This window comes from Syngnathus floridae, chromosome 15, assembly GCF_059516105.1.
Source record: "Syngnathus floridae isolate MCC-2025c chromosome 15, RoL_Sflo_1.0, whole genome shotgun sequence".
Taxonomy (NCBI): domain Eukaryota; kingdom Metazoa; phylum Chordata; class Actinopteri; order Syngnathiformes; family Syngnathidae; genus Syngnathus; species Syngnathus floridae.
In genome coordinates this window covers 1,572,567-1,596,046 of record NC_142427.1, presented here as the reverse complement: position 1 = coordinate 1,596,046, position 23,480 = coordinate 1,572,567, and the positions used below count along the sequence as shown (strand labels likewise).

Here is a 23,480-nt window from a genome sequence, read left to right as displayed (position 1 = left end):
GGTGCTGACCACCTCCACAGCTGAGCTGTTGATGATCAGTGGAGCGTGGTGAGGCTGTTTTTTCCTGAAGTCGACGATGATCTCCTTCATCTTCTCCTCATTCAGGATCAGGCTGTTTTCTCTGCACCAGCCCACCAGCTGCTCCACCTCCTCTCTGTAGTCCAGGTCGTTGTTGTCTCTGATGAGCCCCACCACCGTTGTGTCGTCTGCTGACTTCACGATGTGATTGGTGGTGAACCTGAGGACGCAGTCGTGTGTCATCAGGGTGCACAGCAGGGGGCTCAGGACGCAGCCCTGAAGGGAGCCTGTGCTGAGGGTGATGACATCAGAGGTGTTCTGTCCGACCCGGACTGACTGAGGTCTGTTGGTGAGGAAGTCTAGCAGCCAGTTGCGAAGGGGGGTGTTGAAGCCCAGGTGTTCCAATTTTCCTACCAGATGCTGTGGGATGATGGTGTTAAACGCTGAGCTGAAGTCCAGGAACAGCCTCCGCACATGGGTGTTCTTCTCCTCCAGGTGAGCCAGGCTCAGGTGAAGAACGGAGGAGATGGCGTCCTGAGTGGAGCGGTTTTGCCGGTCGGCAAACTGGAACGGGTCAAATAATAGGGGGAGTCTGGAAACGATGTGACCTTTAAGCAGCCTTTCGAAGCACTTCATCATAACCGGAGTCAGTGCAACAGGCCGGTAATCATTAAATGAGGTGATTTGAGGTTTCTTCGGCACCGGAATGATGGAGGCAGTCTTAAAGCACGCCGGCACTGTGGCTTGGCCCAGCGAGGTGTTAAAAATGTCTGTGATGACCCCAGCCAGATGACTTGCACATTCCCTGAACACACGCCCAGGAATGTTGTCGGGGCCAGGGGCCTTACAGGGGTTGACTCTCCTCAGGGTCTTCAACACATCGGCGGAGTCAAGGCAGAGTACCTCCTCTTCCTGATGGGGGACAGTTTTAACTGCTGGAGTGCCGTTTAGTGCCTCGAACCTCCCAAAGAAGTTATTTAGACCATTTAGAAAGTCAGCATCAACTACACCCACCGGGGGGGGGGAGGGTGAGTTGTAGTCTGTAATCGCCCGTATGCCTTGCCACATACTCCTGATGTTTTTGACGTCGTGGAAACGATCCTGAAATTTTCGACTGCGGTCTCGCTTCGCTATCCTGATGGCACGGTTCAAGTTGGCTCTCGCTGTCCTCAGTGTCTCCTTGTCGCCAGACTTGAAGGCAGAGTTCCGCGCTCGTAGCGTTTGACGTACCTCCTCAGTCATCCAGGGTCGTTGGTTGCCCCGGGTGATGATATTCTTAGTGGTGCTGACGTCCTCGGTGCATTTGTTGATGTAGGCTGACACAGTCATGGCACACGCATGTCTAATCTACATCGGGAAAACTGGGAGGGAGGGAGGCAGGCAGGGAGGCAGGCAGGGAGGCAGGCAGGGAGGCAGGCAGTGTCTGTCTGTTGAGGTTTTCACCTTGTTCTTCTCCTGCTGAAGTTCTAACTGGACGTCCATCAGTTTGGTTCTCAGCTCGTCATTGGCGGCCTGAAGGGCGTCCGTTCGCTCCGCCTTGGCCCGCCCAGCCGGAGCTCGTTTGGACATCTCTTACTCGAGTCTCGCCCGGTCGTCAGTCAGAGATCACAACATTTGTACCTGGAGAGCACAAACGCAGCGCTGTTTTCCACTGGCTTCGAACTCAACTTCAATCGGTACCGTAACTTACAACATCATAAACATAGAACTAGCTTGACTTATTCATTGAATAAATGCATTTGGTTCTTCAAAACTGCATCACGCAACATAGCGTGACCGAGACGGCCGTTATCCACCTGCGTGAAGTTATTTGGTGAAATGAATGAGATGTTTAAGACACCATCGTTCTGTCTCTATGTAGATGAAGGGAAATAATCGATTGCTGAAGGTCCAAAGGTGTTGTGATAAACAAATAAACATATTAGTGATTAGTGACATATTTGTGATAAACATATTAGGCAGGATAATCACATATATTAACGTGACTGCCCACACTGTATTTATTTATGGTTATTTGTTAAATCGAGTACTGTTAGACATGAAATAGGAAGTGTTTAACATAAATGGAAGACTCACCATTGTAGCTCCTGCTGGTCAATGATACGAGCCTCTTCTTGCAGTGGAAAACATACAGCCAACAAACACCGTGGAACCTAAAGGAATGAAATCAAACATTAACATTTAGCCTCAACCAACATTCACAGATACAACGCAACGCAAACTACACAAACGTAAATCTTTTTAAACACAATGAGTTGTACTTACCGTGTACGCTCTAGACGGTCCACTTGCAAGCAGAAAATAAAGATATTTCTGTTGATAATCGTCGTGTTTGTATCCGGTGTCTCGCTCAAGGCCATTGCGCCCACAGATTTGAATTTTGGCGAGAGTTCAGCCTATTGACGTCATTTCCGCGGTGTAATACCCGCATATCTGAAACGGCAAAGTTAAGAGTAGAGTTAAATAAAGTTTTTAGTCAACGCAATAATTTACAACCGTTGACCAGTCGAAATAATCGTCGAAATTTGGCGTCTGTGGCTGGAAGCAGACGCCGAGTTCGACATTCCTCCCAAACGCCACACTCCCTCGCTTTTCAGGGCTAAAAAAAAACAGTTGTAATTACCTTGTACGCTCTAGACGGTCAAGTTGCAAGCTGAAAACAAAAAATATTTGCCTTGTTAGTCATCGTGTTACTAACCGCTGTGTCTTGTTTGCCAGAACTGCCGCTTTCCTACTTCCTGTTGCAAGCCACGCCCACGGATTATAATTTTGCCGTGAGTTCCGCCTATTGACGTCATGTCCGCGTCACATGACTGCGACGTAATATTATCTAAAACTGTTTGTGCGGTATTGTGTTGTTCTGTGCGGTATTGTGTTATTCTGTGCGGCGTCGTGTTGTTCTGTGCGGCGTCGTGTTGTTCAGTGCGACGTCGTGTTGTTCAGTGCGGCATGGTGTTGTTCAGTGCGGCATGGTGTTGTTCAGTGCGGCATAATGTTGTTCAGTGCGGCATAATGTTGTTCAGTGCGGCATGGTGTTGTTCAGTGCGGCATGGTGTTGTTCAGTGCGGCATGGTGTTGTTCAATGCGGGATCGTGTTGTTCAGTGCGGGGTGGTGTTGTTCAGTGCGGGATCGTGTTGTTCAGTGCGGCATAATGTTGTTCAGTGCAGCATGGTGTTGTTCAGTGCGGCATGGTGTTGTTCAGTGCGACATAATGTTGTTTAGTGCGGCATAATGTTGTTCAGTGCGGCATAATGTTGTTCAGTGCGGCATGGTGTTGTTCAGTGCGGCATGGTGTTGTTCAGTGCGGCATGGTGTTGTTCAGTGCAGGATGGTGTTGTTCAGTGCGGCATGGTGTTGTTTAATGCGGCATGGTGTTGTTCAGTGCGGGATGGTGTTGTTCAGTGCAGGATGGTGTTGTTCAGTGCGGCATGGTGTTGTTCAGTGCGGAATGGTGTTGTTCAGTGCGGCATGGTGTTGTTCAGTGCGGCATGGTGTTGTTCAGTGCAGGATGGTGTTGTTCAATGCGGGATCGTGTTGTTCAGTGCGGCATGGTGTTGTTCAGTGCGGCATGGTGTTGTTCAGTGCGGCATGGTGTTGTTCAGTGCGGCATGGTGTTGTTCAGTGCGGCATGGTGTTGTTCAGTGCGGCATGGTGTTGTTCAGTGCGGCATGGTGTTGTTCAGTGCGGCATAATGTTGTCCAGTGCGCCATAATGTTGTTCAGTGCGGCATGGTGTTGTTTAGTGCGGGATGGTGTTGTTCAGTGCAGGATGGTGTTGTTCAGTGCGGCATGGTGTTGTTCAATGCGGCATGGTGTTCAGTGCGGGATGGTGTTGTTCAGTGCGGCATGGTGTTGTTCAGTGCGGCATAATGTTGTTCAGTGCGGCATGGTGTTGTTCAGTGCGGCATGGTGTTGTTCAGTGCGGCATGGTGTTGTTCAGTGCGGCATGGTGTTGTTCAGTGCGGAATGGTGTTGTTCAGTGCGGCATGGTGTTGTTCAGTGCGGGATGGTGTTGTTCAATGCGGGATCGTGTTGTTCAGTGCGGGGTGGTGTTGTTCAGTGCAGGATGGTGTTGTTCAGTGCAGGATGGTGTTGTTCAGTGCGGCATGGTGTTGTTCAATGCAGCATAATGTTGTTCAGTGCAGCATAATGTTGTTCAGTGCGGCATGGTGTTGTTCAGTGCGGCATGGTGTTGTTCAGTGCGGGATGGTGTTGTTCAGTGCGGCATGGTGTTTTTCAGTGCGGCATAATGTTGTTCAGTGCGGCATGGTGTTGTTCAGTGCGGCATGGTGTTGTTCAGTGCGACATAATGTTGTTCAGTGCGGCATAGTGTTGTTCAGTGCGGCATGGTGTTGTTCAGTGCGGCATGGTGTTGTTCAGTGCGGCATGGTGTTGTTCAGTGCAGGATGGTGTTGTTCAGTGCAGGATGGTGTTGTTCAATGCGGCATGGTGTTGTTCAGTGCGGGATGGTGTTGTTCAGTGCAGGATGGTGTTGTTCAGTGCGGCATGGTGTTGTTCAGTGCGGAATGGTGTTGTTCAGTGCGGCATGGTGTTGTTCAGTGCGGCATGGTGTTGTTCAGTGCAGGATGGTGTTGTTCAATGCGGGATGGTGTTGTTCAGTGCGGGATGGTGTTGTTCAGTGCAGGATGGTGTTGTTCAGTGCGGCATGGTGTTGTTCAATGCGGCATGGTGTTGTTCAGTGCAGGATGGTGTTGTTCAGTGCGGCATGGTGTTGTTCAATGCGGCATGGTGTTGTTCAATGCGGCATGGTGTTGTTCAGTGCGGGATGGTGTTGTTCAGTGCGGCATGGTGTTGTTCAGTGCAGCGTAATGTTGTTCAGTGCGGCATGGTGTTGTTCAGTGCGGAATGGTGTTGTTCAGTGCGGCATGGTGTTGTTCAGTGCGGGATGGTGTTGTTCAGTGCGGCATGGTGTTGCTCAGTGCGGCATGGTGTTGTTCAGTGCGGGATGGTGTTGTTCATTGCGGCATGGTGTTGTTCAGTGCGGCATGGTGTTGTTCAGTGCGGCATGGTGTTGTTCAGTGCGGCATAATGTTGTTCAGTGCGGCATAATGTTGTTCAGTGCGGCATAATGTTGTTCAGTGCGGGATGGTGTTGTTCATTGCGGCATGGTGTTGTTCAGTGCGGCATGGTGTTGTTCAGTGCGGCATGGTGTTGTTCAGTGCGGGATGGTGTTGTTCAGTGCAGGATGGTGTTGTTCAGTGCGGCATGGTGTTGTTCAGTGCGGCATGGTGTTGTTCATTTCGGCATAATGTTGTTCAGTGCGGCATAATGTTGTTTAGTGCGGCATGGTGTTGTTCAGTGCGGGATGGTGTTGTTCAGTGCGTTATAATGTTGTTCAGTGCGGCATGGTGTTGTTCAGTGCGGCATGGTGTTGTTCAGTGCGGCATGGTGTTGTTCAGTGCGGCATAATGTTGTTCAGTGCGGCATAATGTTGTTCAGTGCGGCATGGTGTTGTTCAGTGCGGGATGGTGTCATAATGTTGTTCAGTGCGGCATAATGTTGTTCAGTGCGGGATGGTGTTGTTCATTGCGGCATGGTGTTGTTCAGTGCGGCATGGTGTTGTTCAGTGCGGCATGGTGTTGTTCAGTGCGGGATGGTGTTGTTCAGTGCAGGATGGTGTTGTTCAGTGCGGCATGGTGTTGTTCAGTGCGGCATGGTGTTGTTCATTTCGGCATAATGTTGTTCAGTGCGGCATAATGTTGTTTAGTGCGGCATGGTGTTGTTCAGTGCGGGATAGTGTTGTTCAGTGCGTTATAATGTTGTTCAGTGCGGCATGGTGTTGTTCAGTGCGGCATGGTGTTGTTCAGTGCGGCATGGTGTTGTTCAGTGCGGCATAATGTTGTTCAGTGCGGCATAATGTTGTTCAGTGCGGCATGGTGTTGTTCAGTGCGGGATGGTGTTGTTCAGTGCGGGATGGTGTTGTTCAGTGCGGCATGGTGTTCAATGCGGAATGGTGTTGTTCAGTGCAGGATGGTGTTGTTCAGTGCGGCATGGTGTTGTTCAGTGCGGCATAATGTTGTTTAGTGCGGCATGGTGTTGTTCAGTGCGGGATGGTGTTGTTCAGTGCGTTATAATGTTGTTCAGTGCGGCATGGTGTTGTTCAGTGCAGCGTAATGTTGTTCAGTGCGGCATGGTGTTGTTCAGTGCGGAATGGTGTTGTTCAGTGCGGCATGGTGTTGTTCAGTGCGGGATGGTGTTGTTCAGTGCGGCATGGTGTTGCTCAGTGCGGCATGGTGTTGTTCAGTGCGGGATGGTGTTGTTCATTGCGGCATGGTGTTGTTCAGTGCGGCATGGTGTTGTTCAGTGCGGCATAATGTTGTTCAGTGCGCCATAATGTTGTTCAGTGCGCCATAATGTTGTTCAGTGCGGCATGGTGTTGTTCAGTGCGGGATGGTGTTGTTCAGTGCAGGATGGTGTTGTTCAGTGCGGCATGGTGTTGTTCAATGCGGGATCGTGTTGTTCAGTGCGGCATGGTGTTGTTCAGTGCGGCATGGTGTTGTTCAGTGCGGCATGGTGTTGTTCAGTGCGGCATGGTGTTGTTCAGTGCGGCATAATGTTGTTCAGTGCGGCATAATGTTGTTCAGTGCGGCATAATGTTGTTCAGTGCGGCATAATGTTGTTCAGTGCGGCATAATGTTGTTCAGTGCGGGATGGTGTTGTTCATTGCGGCATGGTGTTGTTCAGTGCGGCATGGTGTTGTTCAGTGCGGCATGGTGTTGTTCAGTGCGGGATGGTGTTGTTCAGTGCGGGATGGTGTTGTTCAGTGCGGCATGGTGTTGTTCAGTGCGGCATGGTGTTGTTCATTTCGGCATAATGTTGTTCAGTGCGGCATGGTGTTGTTCAATGCGGGATCGTGTTGTTCAGTGCGGCATGGTGTTGTTCAGTGCGTTATAATGTTGTTCAGTGCGGCATGGTGTTGTTCAGTGCGGCATGGTGTTGTTCAGTGCGGCATGGTGTTGTTCAGTGCGGCATAATGTTGTTCAGTGCGGCATAATGTTGTTCAGTGCGGCATGGTGTTGTTCAGTGCGGGATGGTGTTGTTCAGTGCGGGATGGTGTTGTTCAGTGCGGCATGGTGTTCAATGCGGAATGGTGTTGTTCAGTGCAGGATGGTGTTGTTCAGTGCGGCATGGTGTTGTTCAGTGCGGCATAATGTTGTTCAGTGCGGCATGGTGTTGTTCAGTGCGGCATGGTGTTGTTCAGTGTGGCATGGTGTTGTTCAGTGCGGCATAATGTTGTTCAGTGCGGCATGGTGTTGTTCAGTGCGGCATGGTGTTGTTCAGTGCGGCATAATGTTCAGTGCGGCATAATGTTGTTCAGTGCGGCATGGTGTTGTTCAGTGCGGGATGGTGTTGTTCAGTGCAGGATGGTGTTGTTCAGTGCGGCATGGTGTTCAGTGCGGGATGGTGTCTTTCAGTGCGGCATGGTGTCGTTCAGTGCGGCATGGTGTCTTTCAGTGCGGCATGGTGTCGTTCAGTGAGGCATGGTGTTGTTCAGTGCGGGATGGTGTTGTTCAGTGTGGCATGGTGTTCAGTGCGGCATGGTGTTGTTCAGTGCGGTATCGTGTTGTTCAGTCCGGTATCGTGTTTCTCAGTGCGGTATCGTGTTGTTCAGTGCAGTATCGTTGTGTTGTTCGTATTGTGTTTAACACTTAGCCTCTAACACTTAGCCTCTAACACTTAGCCTCTAGCATCTAGAAGGTAAATAAATAGGAAGGAAGGACTCACCGGTGACGTCTTCGCCCACGTCCAAGCGTTGTACTTTGTATTTTCATCCTTCTGACAGTGGAAAACATAGCCAACAAACACCGTGGAACCTAAACGAATGAAAGAAAACTATCATTTGGCCACAACCAACATTCACAGATACAACACAATGTGACGTGCGGGGTTGAGGTTAAAGGTTGAGTGAAGGGCCCTCGTTTTAAACTACTTTTTTGAAAAGGATTGGGAACAAGTAAGACGTATTTAATTTATTTAATGGGAAGTAGTAAGAGCTATTGAATTTAATCTATGTATTATATTCTATTGTATTGTATTCTGTTGTGATCTTTTGGATTGTATTCACACTAACCCCACTAAAACTTCAGCCCACAAAAACTCGCCTCTGGCGCCTAGCCTCTGGCACTTAGCCTCTAACACTTAGCCTTTAACACTTAGCCTTTAACACTTAGCCTTTAACACTTAGCCTAGAAGGTGAATAAATAGGGTTAAAGGTTGAGTGAAGGGACCTCGTTTTAAACTACAAGTAAGACGTATTTAATTTATTTAATGGGAAGAAGTAAGACTTATTAAATTTATTTAATCTACTTTTCTTCCCAGGCAAAATTTGATGTGCTGCAATTCCAAATTTCCAAAGTGAATGAAGGAATGAAGTCCTTTAAATTATGATTTTGTATAAATACTAGGCATTAACACAAAATCGACGGCACAAAATGGGCAGACTTTACTTGTTTGAAAAGGACTGGTTACAAGACAGACTTTTTTAATTTATTTAATGGGAAGAAGACTTATTTAGTTTAATTGATCTATTTTTGTTCCCTGGCAAAATTCGATTTGCTGCAATTCCAAATTTCCAAAGTGAATGAAGGAAAGAAGTCGTTTAAATTATGATTTTGTTTAAATACTAGGCATAGACACAAAATCTACGGCACAAAATGGGCAGACTTTACTTGTTTGAAGAGGACTGGTTACAAGACAGACTTTTCTGATTTATTTAATGGGAAGAAGACTTATTTAGTTTATTTAATCTATTTTTGTTCCCTGGCAAAATTGGATTTGCTGAAATTGTATTTTGCCAAATCTTGCCTTGAGACCTGATAGGAAGTATTAAACGCTTAGTTAAATCAATACAAGTTGGTAATAAGAGCGAGTAATGTTGGTTGAACCGATGAATGAAGGTTGAAAGCAATTTAAATTATGACTTTGTATAAATACTAGATATTAACAGAACATCTACTGCGCGAAATGGGCAGAGTTTACTTGTTTGAGAAGGAGTGGCTTATTCAAAACTAAGATTTATTTAATCTGTTTGTTCCCAGGCAAAATTGGATGTGATGCAATTCCAAATTTCACCACATGATGGTGCCCAATTTTGACTTCATAGGACATATTAAACACTTAGCTTGTTATTATGTTCAAGGTAATCAGATTTGTTTATTATTCTAATGGCCTCTTCAAAACTATTCTGGATTACTACTTTGGATCTATTCTACATTACTTGGCAACAACATACTCTGTAACAGATTAGGCAGTATAATCATATCTGTTAACTTGAGAGTGCCCACACTCAATCTACTTATCGTGATGTGTTAAATCAATTACTGTTAGACATTATTTGTCTGATAATCTACCAAATCTTTGAATTGAAGAATTTGTGATTTAATTAATAGCTTGTTGTTATGTTAAGGGTAATCAGACTTGTATATAATTCTAATGGCCTTCTTTTGAAAACTATTCTGAATTACAACTTTGGATCTTATATTACTTTGCAACAATCTACTCCGTGACAGATTAGGCAGTATAATCACATATGTTAACTTCAGTGCCCACACTGTATTTATTTATGGTTATTTGTTAAATCAAGTACTGTTAGACATGAAATAGGAAGTGTTTAACATAAATGTTATGGCTACTCACCATTGTAGCTCGCTCCTGGTCAATGATACGAGCCTCTTCTTGCAGTGGAAAAGTTGCAGCCAACAAACACCGTGGAACCTAAAGGAATGAAATTAAACATTAACATTTCGCCTCGACCAATTTTCACACGTACAACGCAACGCGGCTACACTTCTGCTATTACAAACGTAAATCTCCTTAAACACAATGAGTGTTACTTACCGTGTACGCTCTAGACGGTCCAGTTGCAAGCAGAAAATAAAGATATTTCTGTTGATAATCGTCGCTGCTCAGTGGCTCACGGCCATCGCGCCAACAGATTTGAATTTTGGCGGAGGTTCGGGCAATTACGTCATATCCACGGCACATGACTGCGACGTAATACCCGCTTATCTGAAACGGCAGTTAAAAGTAGAGTTACATCAAGTTTTCTTGGAACCTAAACGAATGAAAGAAAACTATCATTTGGCCACAACCAACATTCACAGATACAACACAACGTGCGGGGTTGGGGTTAAAGATTGAGTGAAGGGCCCTCGTTTTAAACTACTGTTTTGAAAAGGAGTGGGAACAAGTAAGACGTATTTAATTTATTTAATGGGAAGTAGTAAGACTTATTAAATTTATTTAATCTACTTTTCTTCCCAGGCAAAATTTGATGTGCTGCAATTCCAAATTTCCAAAGTGAATGAAGGAATGAAGTCCTTTAAATTATGATTTTGTATAAATACTAGGCATTAACACAAAATCGACGGCACAAAATGGGCAGACTTTACTTGTTTGAAAAGGACTGGTTACAAGACAGACTTTTTTAATTTATTTAATGGGAAGAAGACTTATTTAGTTTAATTGATCTATTTTTGTTCCCTGGCAAAATTCGAATTGCTGCAATTCCAAATTTCCAAAGTGAATGAAGGAAAGAAGTCGTTTAAATTATGATTTTGTTTAAATACTAGGCATAGACACAAAATCTACGGCACAAAATGGGCAGACTTTACTTGTTTGAAGAGGACTGGTTACAAGACAGACTTTTCTGATTTATTTAATGGGAAGAGGACTTATTTAGTTTATTTAATCTATTTTTGTTCCCTGGCAAAATTGGATTTGCTGAAATTGTATTTTGCCAAATCTCGATTTGAGACCTGATAGGAAGTATTAAACGCTTAGTTAAATCAATACAAGTTGGTAATAAGAGCGAGTAATGTTGGTTGAACCGATGAATGAAGGTTGAAAGCAATTTAAATTATGACTTTGTATAAATACTAGATATTAACAGAACATCTACTGCGCAAAATGGGCAGAGTTTACTTGTTTGAGAAGGAGTGGCTTATTCAAAACTAAGATTTATGTAATCTGTTTGTTCCCAGGCAAAATTGGATGTGATGCAATTCCAAATTTCACCACATGATGGTGCCCAATTTTGACTTCATAGGACATATTAAACACTTAGCTTGTTATTATGTTCAAGGTAATCAGATTTGTTTATCATTCTAATGGCCTCTTCAAAACTATTCTGGATTACTACTTTGGATCTATTCTACATTACTTGGCAACAACATACTCTGTAACAGATTAGGCAGTATAATCACATATGTTAACTTGAGAGTGCCCACACTCAATCTACTTATCGTGATGTGTTAAATCAATTACTGTTAGACATTATTTGTCTGATAATCTACCAAATCTTTGAATTGAAGAATTTGTGATTTAATTAATAGCTTGTTCAGGGTAATCAGACTTGTATATAATTCTAATGGCCTTCTTTTGAAAACTATTCTGAATTACAACTTTGGATCTTATATTACTTTGCAACAATCTACTCCGTGACAGATTAGGCAGTATAATCACATATGTTAACTTCAGTGCCCACACTGTATTTATTTATGGTTATTTGTTAAATCAAGTACTGTTAGACATGAAATAGGAAGTGTTTAACATAAATGTTATGGCTACTCACCATTGTAGCTCGCTCCTGGTCAATGATACGAGCCTCTTCTTGCAGTGGAAAACTTGCAGCCAACAAACACCGTGGAACCTAAAGGAATGAAATTAAACATTAACATTTCGCCTCGACCAATTTTCACACGTACAACGCAACGCGGCTACACTTCTGCTATTACAAACGTAAATCTCCTTAAACACAATGAGTGTTACTTACCGTGTACGCTCTAGACGGTCCAGTTGCAAGCAGAAAATAAAGATATTTCTGTTGATAATCGTCGCTGCTCAGTGGCTCACGGCCATCGCGCCAACAGATTTGAATTTTGGCGGAGGTTCGGGCAATTACGTCATATCCGCGGCATTTGACTGCGACGTAATACCCGCTTATCTGAAACGGCAGTTAAAAGTAGAGTTACATCAAGTTTTCTTGGAACCTAAACGAATGAAAGAAAACTATCATTTGGCCACAACCAACATTCACAGATACAACACAACGTGCGGGGTTGAGGTTAAAGATTGAGTGAAGGGCCCTCGTTTTAAACTACTGTTTTGAAAAGGAGTGGGAACAAGTAAGACGTATTTAATTTATTTAATGGGAAGTAGTAAGACTTATTAAATTTATTTAATCTACTTTTCTTCCCAGGCAAAATTTGATGTGCTGCAATTCCAAATTTCCAAAGTGAATGAAGGAATGAAGTCCTTTAAATTATGATTTTGTATAAATACTAGGCATTAACACAAAATCGACGGCACAAAATGGGCAGACTTTACTTGTTTGAAAAGGACTGGTTACAAGACAGACTTTTTTAATTTATTTAATGGGAAGAAGACTTATTTAGTTTAATTGATCTATTTTTGTTCCCTGGCAAAATTCGATTTGCTGCAATTCCAAATTTCCAAAGTGAATGAAGGAAAGAAGTCGTTTAAATTATGATTTTGTTTAAATACTAGGCATAGACACAAAATCTACGGCACAAAATGGGCAGACTTTACTTGTTTGAAGAGGACTGGTTACAAGACAGACTTTTCTGATTTATTTAATGGGAAGAGGACTTATTTAGTTTATTTAATCTATTTTTGTTCCCTGGCAAAATTGGATTTGCTGAAATTGTATTTTGCCAAATCTCGATTTGAGACCTGATAGGAAGTATTAAACGCTTAGTTAAATCAATACAAGTTGGTAATAAGAGCGAGTAATGTTGGTTGAACCGATGAATGAAGGTTGAAAGCAATTTAAATTATGACTTTGTATAAATACTAGATATTAACAGAACATCTACTGCGCAAAATGGGCAGAGTTTACTTGTTTGAGAAGGAGTGGCTTATTCAAAACTAAGATTTATGTAATCTGTTTGTTCCCAGGCAAAATTGGATGTGATGCAATTCCAAATTTCACCACATGATGGTGCCCAATTTTGACTTCATAGGACATATTAAACACTTAGCTTGTTATTATGTTCAAGGTAATCAGATTTGTTTATCATTCTAATGGCCTCTTCAAAACTATTCTGGATTACTACTTTGGATCTATTCTACATTACTTGGCAACAACATACTCTGTAACAGATTAGGCAGTATAATCACATATGTTAACTTGAGAGTGCCCACACTCAATCTACTTATCGTGATGTGTTAAATCAATTACTGTTAGACATTATTTGTCTGATAATCTACCAAATCTTTGAATTGAAGAATTTGTGATTTAATTAATAGCTTGTTCAGGGTAATCAGACTTGTATATAATTCTAATGGCCTTCTTTTGAAAACTATTCTGAATTACAACTTTGGATCTTATATTACTTTGCAACAATCTACTCGGTGACAGATTAGGCAGTATAATCACATATGTTAACTTCAGTGCCCACACTGTATTTATTTATGGTTATTTGTTAAATCAAGTACTGTTAGACATGAAATAGGAAGTGTTTAACATAAATGTTATGGCTACTCACCATTGTAGCTCGCTCCTGGTCAATGATATGAGCCTCTTCTTGCAGTGGAAAACTTGCAGCCAACAAACACCGTGGAACCTAAAGGAATGAAATTAAACATTAACATTTCGCCCGGACCAACATTCACACGTACAACGCAACGCGGCTACACTTCTGCTATTACAAACGTAAATCTCCTTAAACACAACGAGTGTTACTTACCGTGTACGCTCTAGGCAAAATTGGATGTGATGCAATTCCAAATCTATCTGAAACGGCAGTTAAAAGTAGAGTTACATCAAGTTTTCTTTTTTAATCAACACAATCATTTACAACCGTTGACCAGAAAGAATCGTCGAAATTCGACGTCCCCCACAAACGCCACGCTCACTCGCTTTTCAGGGCAACAAAAGTACTTCTTTTTAAAAACGATGAGTTGTACTTACCGTGTACGCTCTGGACGGTCCAGTTGCAAGCAGAAAATAAAAATATTTCTCTTGTTAGTCGTATGTTACCATCCGCTGTGTCTTTGTCAACATCGCCGCCATTTTCCTACTTCCTGCTGCGAGCCACGCCCACGGATTTAAATTTGGGCGGAAGCTCTTTCCATTGGCGTCGTTTTCGCGTATAGCAAATCCGATTGGTTGGGAAGGGGGCACGGTTATGCAGCCGAGGGGTCCTGTGATCGGTGGGATGTAAAGTAGGCGTCGACGTCACGTCCGCGTCACGTGACCACGACGTGGCAGACGTCATATAGCAACCGCTGTTTTGTTTAGTAGACTTACAGTTGTTATGCATTGACATAATGGCGCACACACCAAATAGATTTAAATAAATTAAATAATTCTTCTGCCCACTCTCTTTTAAACAAGTTAACTCTCCCCGCGGATTTGAATTCCGGCGAAAGTTACGCCCATCGACGTCACGTATGTCACGTGACCACGACGTGGCAGATGTCATATAGCAACCGCTGTTTTGTTTAGTAGATTTACAGTTGTTATGCATTGGCATAATGGTGTGCACTCAAAATAGATTTAAATAAATTAAATATTTCTTCTGCCTACTCCCTTTTAAACAAGTTAACTCTGCCCACGTCCATTGACGTCTTGTCTGCGTCACGTGACCACGACGTAGCGACGTCATATAGTAACCGCTGTTTTGACCAGTAGACTTAGTTATTATGCGTTGACATAATGGCGCACTGGTTAGCATGGCCACCTCTTAAGCATGATGATGCGGGTTCGACGCCTGATCAATGTTAGCATGGAGTGAGCTGAAGTGCATGGCGCTGAAGATTTGAATCTTTGAAATGCGCTGAGGTCTGACATATCAGGCAGAATGGTTTGCCATCACGTTCAACAAAAAATAGAAACTTTCCCACTCTGATTAAAACGTCCTGTGTTCATCTACGTATTTTCGTTTTGCTGTGCATCTTTTCCCTGCCATTTCGAGAGCCCAATTGACACTCATAGTTTAAAGAAATGTGTTTGCCCATCCTACTTTGTGGAATTTCACCACATGCGCTTTTGACCAAAATACCAAATTGAACTCAAGTGAAGCCAACACGCACAACCCCCCCCCCCCACACACACACACACACACACAAACAAATGTTGATATGAACATAAAAGAGCCGCATGCGGTTCGGGAGTTGCGGCTTGGCCAAACCTGTACTATACAACTTTATTTGTATAAAATTTTCACAACAGCTGTCACACAAACAAAGCGGGAAAAACCGAAGACGTGCGTGTTCCGCCCACGCTGGATTTATTTGCACCTTTGAAAAGACACCGTATTGCCGCAGATGTGGCAAAGAGTACTTTTGGGCATCTGAGACGGAAGGATGTCCAAAGCATCACGTCACCTGCTCTGGTAGGCATGGTGGTGGGACGTTGAGGTCAACCGCTTTGGGGTTGGCTGAATCTTTGATCGCAGGATGCCACACACTTGAAGACAGAAGCAGAAAAGCAGAGCTAAATGCAAAATGTACTCACCGGTGACTCCAATTTTTTTCCCCCCTGAAGAAACAGCTGGACGGGTGGCCCCGGCTGGCCAGTGGGACTCTTGTTATTCTGACCCTTTTTAGTGCGCGTTTGGGGCAACAACCGTTTTTTGTGGCGCTCTCTTCTGGTTCAAAAGTGCCCTGCATGTGAATTTGCTTTTCCTGCCTTCTGATTGGATGAGCGCCGGTGTGACGCGGTGCCTCTGTCACCGTGGCGGGGGGTATACGTTGGCATCGGAGCGTCTGCCAACGTCTGAGACCGGCTGGCAGTGTATCGGAGGTGTCGAGTGCGGTGCCGCTGGAGCTCACTCACCAGCTGGTGTTAGGGCCACAGAATGAAGGCCAAGGAGAAGAATAGAAAGAGAAACAGAAACTTCTCCTCCAATTGTTTGATTTGTCTCTTCTGAGCTTCGATGAATTCTTTCAGCTCTTTGTTCCTCTAGGACGGACAAATGGAAAGTGGCATTCAAAAGCCAGTAAGCGTGCAAGTAAGTGCCGGGCTGGCTTTGGGCCCTTACCTGTTGCGCGCTGTGCAGCAGATCCATTCTCTCTTGGAGGATGCAAGCGTCGCGCTCCCTCAACTCGCACATCAGGGCTCGCTTCCATTGGTCCACGGCGCTCCTAAGCTCTTCTCTCTGATCCGCCGTCAGCACGTCATTCACGCCAGCGTGGCTGGCTTTTTCGCCGTCCGTGGCGGGGCAGTCCCGCTGCGGTAGCGCCTCGTACAACATGGCCTCCAGCTCCAGGATCCTCTGGGCCGCAATCCTCGTCCATCAGTGGTCCGGCGGGAGATTTGAGGGCGGCTTACCTTATGAGCCTGGTCCATGGAACACTTCCTGAAGTCCAACTCTTCATCCAGGTAGCCCTTCTGCTTGCAGAACATATCCTAGCACAGCTCAAGGTCAGAATTGTTGGGGCACATTGCCGGAGTTCCCCTTGGCTGATGTCGCGTGTCTGTCTACCTTCTCACTTTCAATGTCCAACATCTTCTGTTGAAGTGCTGACTTGGTCACTTTGATGTATTCTAACCACTGAGGAAAGGCTGCTGTCACATAAGCAGAATGCGAGAGCGTGCGTGGACGTGCGCGTTACCTTCTCGGCTAGGGTGAGAAGGGTCCTGGCGTGAATCACGACCACCTGCTCCTCGTTGGTGAGATTCTGCAAGAGCCCAAAGGCACAGCGTCAACAAGCTTCTTTCAGCGCAAAGCCTTCCAAAAGTCACATTTGAGCCGCCGAGTCTCGTGGAGTGCGAACATAAGGAGTTCGACATACACTTACGGCGTTATAGCCCAGGATGTCCAGCTTCTTCATCAGATCACTGATGACGATGTCCGGGGGAAAGGCGCAAGGAGCAATGTAAGGTGTTCTGGGACCTCGGGTTAAGGTTAGGGTTGCGAGGGACGCCTTACGTACGCTCACGCCCTCGGCCTCGCAGTAGATCTGCAAAGGGCTGAGGCCGTCTGGGAAACGGACTTGCAGAAACTTCAAGACGGGGGAGCGCCACTCCCTCTCCTGAAAGGCAGAGGCATGCATCCGTCCGTCCGTCCGTCCGTCCGTCACATCTCTGGCCTCAACACGCTTGTGCGAGTCTTCCCACCTCCAGCTCCAGGATGCGGAACTCAAGCAGTTCGTTTTGGTCTCGGATATCCTGGATGTGCTCTTTCAGACGCGCTTCTTCCGCCTCCATCCGCCTGACCTGAAAAGACAGTCAGACCTCATCTGCGGGGCTTCCCGACAGGTGTGACGCCAAGCGACTCCGCCCAGCGCCTTTCTTTCCGTCACCTTTTCGGCCAACTGCTGATTGCTCTGACGCAGCAGCTGCTTCTCCTCCACCCACTTGACATTCTAGAAGAGACAAACGAGTGGACAGCTTTGGAATGTTGTGTCATTTTCATCCACAAATTCTTTGGTTGACTGGAAAATGACATTTGCTTTTCTCCGCATTTTCCCAGCCACGTTCGGGGGGGGGGGGGGGGGGGGTTGGTCCAGTAATGCCAGACGGATGAGTGACTGAAGAATGTAGCTATTTTGTCTGAGAAAAAGGTGTGCTCATTGATGAGCTTACCTGTCCTTCTTGCTTCAGCGCTGACTCCAGATCTGCTACTCTGCTTTGATAGTGACCCATTTCTACCATCAGCTTTTCTCTGGTCTGAAAGGAGGAGGAGGGAGGCTCCTCCTCCTCCTTTCAGACCAGAGAACACCCGAGGCTGGGTGAGAACGGGGAGGCTGCGACCCGGCCGGGGGTTGCGGGAAGGGGCGCCACCTTGATCTCCTTCTCGGCGTCGTAGTCCCCTTTCGCTGGTCTGGGCTAGCAGAGCGTAGGCTCGTTGCAGCGCTTGATATTCTTGCGTCAGCTGGCGGTAGCGAAGCTCCGCCTCTTCATGCACACACCAATGCAACACAGCACTAGTACCAGAATCAGTCAGACCGGCGACAAAGCACCCGCGACGCAAAGACGAGTCCGATTCCAGGCTGAAGAGGAATGTTTGGTGCCAATACGCTGGCAGAAATGGCGGGCTACCTCTTCGGGTTCCGTGTCGGGGGTTCTGTCGGTGTGAAAAGACAAGGACGATCCGTCCGAGTCCACCAACACGTCTTCGTCGTAGCCGTAAAATGTTTCGATGACCTGCGGGCGCGGAAGCAAACATCTCTCTGAACAAACTGAAGCGACACCTCACGATGAATCGACGAGAGGAACGATAGCGAGAAAAAGGCCATTTCATCTTGCGCAACACCAAGCAGCCGCAAACAAACAGACTCACCTTGCAGGACCTCACGCTTTGTTCCTCCTCAGAGATTCTCGACGTCGGTATCGTAGCAGCAAATCTCTCTCCTGTCGACACAAATAATCCGCCTTTGAGATTCTTTGGATGCAAAGGGAACGAACGGCTCCGGCGCAGAAACAAACGCGACTCACAATGACATTTCTGACATGAGCTCCTGTCTCCAGAGCCTGAAAAACACGTCACCGGCGATGATTGGAGGGACGCTCGTCTTTTCCAAAAGTGACAACTACAGGGTGTGTCAGGGTTTTCCAGATTATCTTTATCGTATCATTGTGTTGCTTTGACTTTGACTGCGACCTGTAATAAATAATATTATTTATCCCTTATTTATCCCTATCGCTTATCCCTTCCTACACAAAGTCGTAAAACACCCCTTGCTATGTTTTGACTAGAGGTCAAGGGCTTCCTCTATTCAATCCACTCTTACACCCACCCTGTTTCTCTTAATTAAAATGCTCGTGCAGGAGCCGAGAGTCAGACTTCATTCGTACAACGGATGGACTCTCCACCTGCAGGTGTCCAAAAGAACTTACTTGTCTCCCGTGTGGTTCTTGCAAAATAAGTTGGAGCGAGCGCAACTCTAACAGGGTGCATTTTGCCACTAGCTGCCTACGGACAATGACGTCGCGCTCGCGGCTCATGGTTGACGGGCTGAGCAGCCGGGCAAGTCCGTCGTTTTCAGCGCACAGCGAGTGGCAAAGGCGCTGACAAAACGGGAGCTTTGAGCTGCTGAAAACGGCAAAACAAGTCTAAAGCGTGTTCAAACGCGTGCGCACAATGCTCCTGCTTGAAAGGTCGGAATTTAAGGGGCCAATTTTTTGGATGGCGGCCGCCGGCCAAGCTTTGGACGGAAAAGGTTTCCTGGCGACAGCGAGCGAGCGCGGCGCTGCCGTACGTGCACCGAGTCGCCTGCCTGAAGACCTTGGACAAGTCGTCGATGATGTGCCGCTGCTCCACAACTTGAAGGAACTCCATTTCACCGTCCTGCTGGCCGCAACCGCGGTCCAGGTCATTGAGCGAACTAGGCCTTCTCTGTGGAACACAAATGCAGTGGACTCTGTTGGCACGCCGCCGTTGTCCGCGTCGACTTACCAAGCTTGCCATCTCCTCGTTCTCCTGGGTGACAAAGCGCACTTTGTTTTCAAGGCGACACAGCACCAGCGAGAGTTCTTCATTCTTCCTGCTCAGGCGTTTGTTTTTGTACAGGAGTGGCAGAAACTGGCTTTCTGTTTCTCTCAGTCGCTTTAGCTGCAAGCATGAAGTGCGGGATGTGAAAGACGCACAACACGCGGGCCAGAACGTATCCATTCCTTTTGCATCGGTTTGAACGGAATCGTGGCTTTGGCTCCCAATAAAAGACATCTACCAGGCAACCGACTCGCCGCGCCGCTCAACTAATAAGCAAGCGCAATGGGTGCCTCGCTGGATGGCGCGCATCAAACGTAGCGCAAACCTTCAAGCGTGCCGTCAATAAATTACCAGTTCATTGCGCTCTTCAGAAAGCAGGGCGTTTCGATCCTCCAGTTTCCTGATGACTGCGCTGAGCTCAGCGATTTTCAGATGAAACCGTCGCGTGTCCCGATCCTCCTGAGACTGAAAACGCCCCGCAACACACACACACAAGCACTCGTTCAAAGTTCAAAACTGTTTTTGTGCTACCTTCCTCCAGCAACGAACTAAGTCATGCGTACTGCAAGTGTGTGATGAGGTGGCTTACGCAATGAAGAGGATTGCTAGTAGCGGCGTTGACCCCACTTCCAGGGTAGTTTAGGCCCGCCCTTTGGGAATCCCTCAGGGCAGCGATCTGCTGCTCGGCAGCCTGAGTCTGCAGCTGAAGGCGGTGGACGTGGCCGGCCCCAGGGCTTCATCCAAAACACTAACCGCTCTGTCTTTCAGCTTGATCTCATCCGTCTGGATGTACAAACGGGGAGCGCTCAGGCAGGCGGGCAAACTCATTTGCCAGAATTGTGACAAAAACAAAGAGAGCAACCGGCCAATTTTTTTCTTGAATCGACTAGAACACCTTTGCTGTGACAAAAGCGAAGCGAGCAACCGGACATTTTCTTCTTGTGAAATAGAATAGAATAGAATGCCTTAGGTGTCATTGCACTGCAGGTATACAACGAAATTGGGAACATAGCCACGCACCGCGCATCTGATCAGTCCTACCAGTCGGCGGATCTCCCTCTCGCAGTCTCTCTTGGTTCGGCTCAGCTCCTCCCGATGCTGGTGATGAGCCGATCGGAGCTCGGCCGCTCGGGACTGCCAGGCCTGCTGGGCCGCTGCCAGGGCTTCTTCCGCGCTCCTGGTGGAGGCGACACCGCTCGGTCTCCCGACACCGCCGCGTCTCCTCCACCTCCGCCAGCAAAGCGCCCCCCCTCCTCACCTGAGCAGACATTGCGCCACACCGGGCCGTTGAGACCGCAACGGAGCGCCGCGACGCTTACTGGGGACAAGCTACACAATACGGTAGCGGCCGCATCGAAGCCCGACGTGGCGTGCGGATAGTCAGACACGGATAGAGCGGATCACCTTGTCCATGGAGCCGTCCCTCAGGCTGAGGACCAAGGCATTCAGTCGCTGGATCTCTCCATCTTTGATTTTGATCACTCTCATCAGCTCCATTTCATGCTGCCGCAGTAATGTCTCCCTGGTAATGGCTAACTCTTTCTGCTTCTCCTCATGGAGTTTGCTTTTGAGTTCCGTCATGGCGGCGGTGGCACGGTGGTGCTCCGCCCGCAGGTCCTGACTTCTCTCTCTCTCCAGACAGCTGACCTGACATGACTTAGACTTAGACAAACTTTATTGTCATCTTGTCTGCACATGGTGCATACAAAACGAAATTCCGTTGCATACGTCTTACAACAAAGTAGTGATATTGCAGTTGAATAGAAGTAACATATCCTATGAAAATATATATATATACATATATACTATATATATATATATATATATATATATTAAAAATAAGTATAAAGTGCAGCAGTGATAATTATGCAATAGTGCAAGTAGGCAAAACAGTATTCAAGAGTGTGCAGAGGAATGCTAAACCATGTATTAAACTTCTATTTAAAGGGTTTATACAAGTTCAGTAAAGTTGGTAGTGCGAGATAGTGCAAGATAGAGGTCCGTAGTGTCATAAAGTACAGTTCTGTGAATGTGTGATGCAGAGTTCAGTTTAGAGCTCAACAGTTCTAGTGTTCAACAGTCTGATGACAGCAGGGAAAAAGCTGTTGCAGAACCTGGTGGACCTGCAGCGGATGCTGCAAACCTCTTCCCAGAGGGCAGCAGGGAGAACAGTCCATGGTGGGGGTGTGATGGGTCATTGATGATGTTACGGGCACGGGACATGCAGCGCTGAGATGAAATGTCCTGAATGGAGGGAAGAGGAGCCCCTATGATCCTCTCTGCTGTCCTCACCACTCTCCTCACGTTCTTCCAATCGGAGGCGGTGCAGCCTCCACACCACACAGAGAGACAGCTTGTCAGAATGCTCTCTATGGTGCTCCTGTAGAACGTCCTCATGATGGGTGGGGGCAGGTGGGCTCTCCTCATCCTCCGCAGGAAGTACAAGCGCTTCTGTGCCCTCTTGACCAGTGCCGTAGTGTTCATAGTCCAGGTGAGGTCTTCTGTGATGTGGACCCCCAGGAATTTGGTGGTGCTGACCACCTCCACAGCTGAGCTGTTGATGATCAGTGGAGCGTGGTGAGGCTGTTTTTTCCTGAAGTCGACGATGATCTCCTTCATCTTCTCCTCATTCAGGACCAGGCTGTTTTCTCTGCACCAGCCCACCAGCTGCTCCACCTCCTCTCTGTAGTCCAGGTCGTTGTTGTCTCTGATGAGCCCCACCACCGTTGTGTCGTCTGCTGACTTCACGATGTGATTGGTGGTGAACCTGAGGACGCAGTCGTGTGTCATCAGGGTGCACAGCAGGGGGCTCAGGACGCAGCCCTGAAGGGAGCCTGTGCTGAGGGTGATGACATCAGAGGTGTTCTGTCCGACCCGGACTGACTGAGGTCTGTTGGTGAGGAAGTCTAGCAGCCAGTTGCGAAGGGGGGTGTTGAAGCCCAGGTGTTCCAATTTTCCTACCAGATGCTGTGGGATGATGGTGTTAAACGCTGAGCTGAAGTCCAGGAACAGCCTCCGCACATGGGTGTTCTTCTCCTCCAGGTGAGCCAGGCTCAGGTGAAGAACGGAGGAGATGGCGTCCTGAGTGGAGCGGTTTTGCCGGTCGGCAAACTGGAACGGGTCAAATAATAGGGGGAGTCTGGAAACGATGTGACCTTTAAGCAGCCTTTCGAAGCACTTCATCATAACCGGAGTCAGTGCAACAGGCCGGTAATCATTAAATGAGGTGATTTGAGGTTTCTTCGGCACCGGAATGATGGAGGCAGTCTTAAAGCACGCCGGCACTGTGGCTTGGCCCAGCGAGGTGTTAAAAATGTCTGTGATGACCCCAGCCAGATGACTTGCACATTCCCTGAACACACGCCCAGGAATGTTGTCGGGGCCAGGGGCCTTACAGGGGTTGACTCTCCTCAGGGTCTTCAACACATCGGCGGAGTCAAGGCAGAGTACCTCCTCTTCCTGATGGGGGACAGTTTTAACTGCTGGAGTGCCGTTTAGTGCCTCGAACCTCCCAAAGAAGTTATTTAGACCATTTAGAAAGTCAGCATCAACTACACCCACCGGGGGGGGGGGGAGGGTGAGTTGTAGTCTGTAATCGCCCGTATGCCTTGCCACATACTCCTGATGTTTTTGACGTCGTGGAAACGATCCTGAAATTTTCGACTGCGGTCTCGCTTCGCTATCCTGATGGCACGGTTCAAGTTGGCTCTCGCTGTCCTCAGTGTCTCCTTGTCGCCAGACTTGAAGGCAGAGTTCCGCGCTCGTAGCGTTTGACGTACCTCCTCAGTCATCCAGGGTCGTTGGTTGCCCCGGGTGATGATATTCTTAGTGGTGCTGACGTCCTCGGTGCATTTGTTGATGTAGGCTGACACAGTCATGGCACACGCATGTCTAATCTACATCGGGAAAACTGGGAGGGAGGGAGGCAGGCAGGGAGGCAGGCAGGGAGGCAGGCAGGGAGGCAGGCAGTGTCTGTCTGTTGAGGTTTTCACCTTGTTCTTCTCCTGCTGAAGTTCCAACTGGACGTCCATCAGTTTG

The 23,480-nt window shown here is 47.0% G+C and overlaps 1 protein-coding gene and 1 long non-coding RNA gene across 2 annotated transcripts; both read right to left on the bottom strand.

Moving 5' to 3' along the window:
• Window positions 1-7,703: 7,703 nt before the first annotated feature.
• LOC148385868 (uncharacterized) lies at window positions 7,704-10,042 on the bottom strand. Its single transcript, XR_015862890.1, has 3 exons — window positions 9,877-10,042; window positions 9,676-9,753; window positions 7,704-7,853 (listed from the first exon to the last, which is right to left on the bottom strand). It is a non-coding gene; the product is annotated as an uncharacterized LOC148385868 (long non-coding RNA).
• A 7,054-nt stretch (window positions 10,043-17,096) lies between these two features.
• LOC148385867 (janus kinase and microtubule-interacting protein 3-like) lies at window positions 17,097-17,653 on the bottom strand. Its single transcript, XM_088399092.1, has 3 exons — window positions 17,594-17,653; window positions 17,311-17,373; window positions 17,097-17,224 (listed from the first exon to the last, which is right to left on the bottom strand). Exons 1-3 carry the CDS (start codon window positions 17,651-17,653, stop codon window positions 17,099-17,101), a joined length of 249 nt encoding a protein of 82 aa, XP_088255218.1. The 3' UTR covers window positions 17,097-17,098.
• Window positions 17,654-23,480: the final 5,827 nt, after the last annotated feature.

Excerpts from the sequence above, each read along its gene's own strand:
- LOC148385867 (XM_088399092.1), bottom strand. The coding sequence starts at position 17,653 with ATGGGTCACTATCAAAGCAGAGTAGCAGATCTGGAGTCAGCGCTGAAG. Across the intron at positions 17,374-17,593 it reads CGCTGAAGCAAGAAGGACAG|AATGTCAAGTGGGTGGAGGA; the intron begins GTAAGCTCATCA and ends TGTCTCTTCTAG. Across the intron at positions 17,225-17,310 it reads ATCAGCAGTTGGCCGAAAAG|GTCAGGCGGATGGAGGCGGA; the intron begins GTGACGGAAAGA and ends CTGTCTTTTCAG.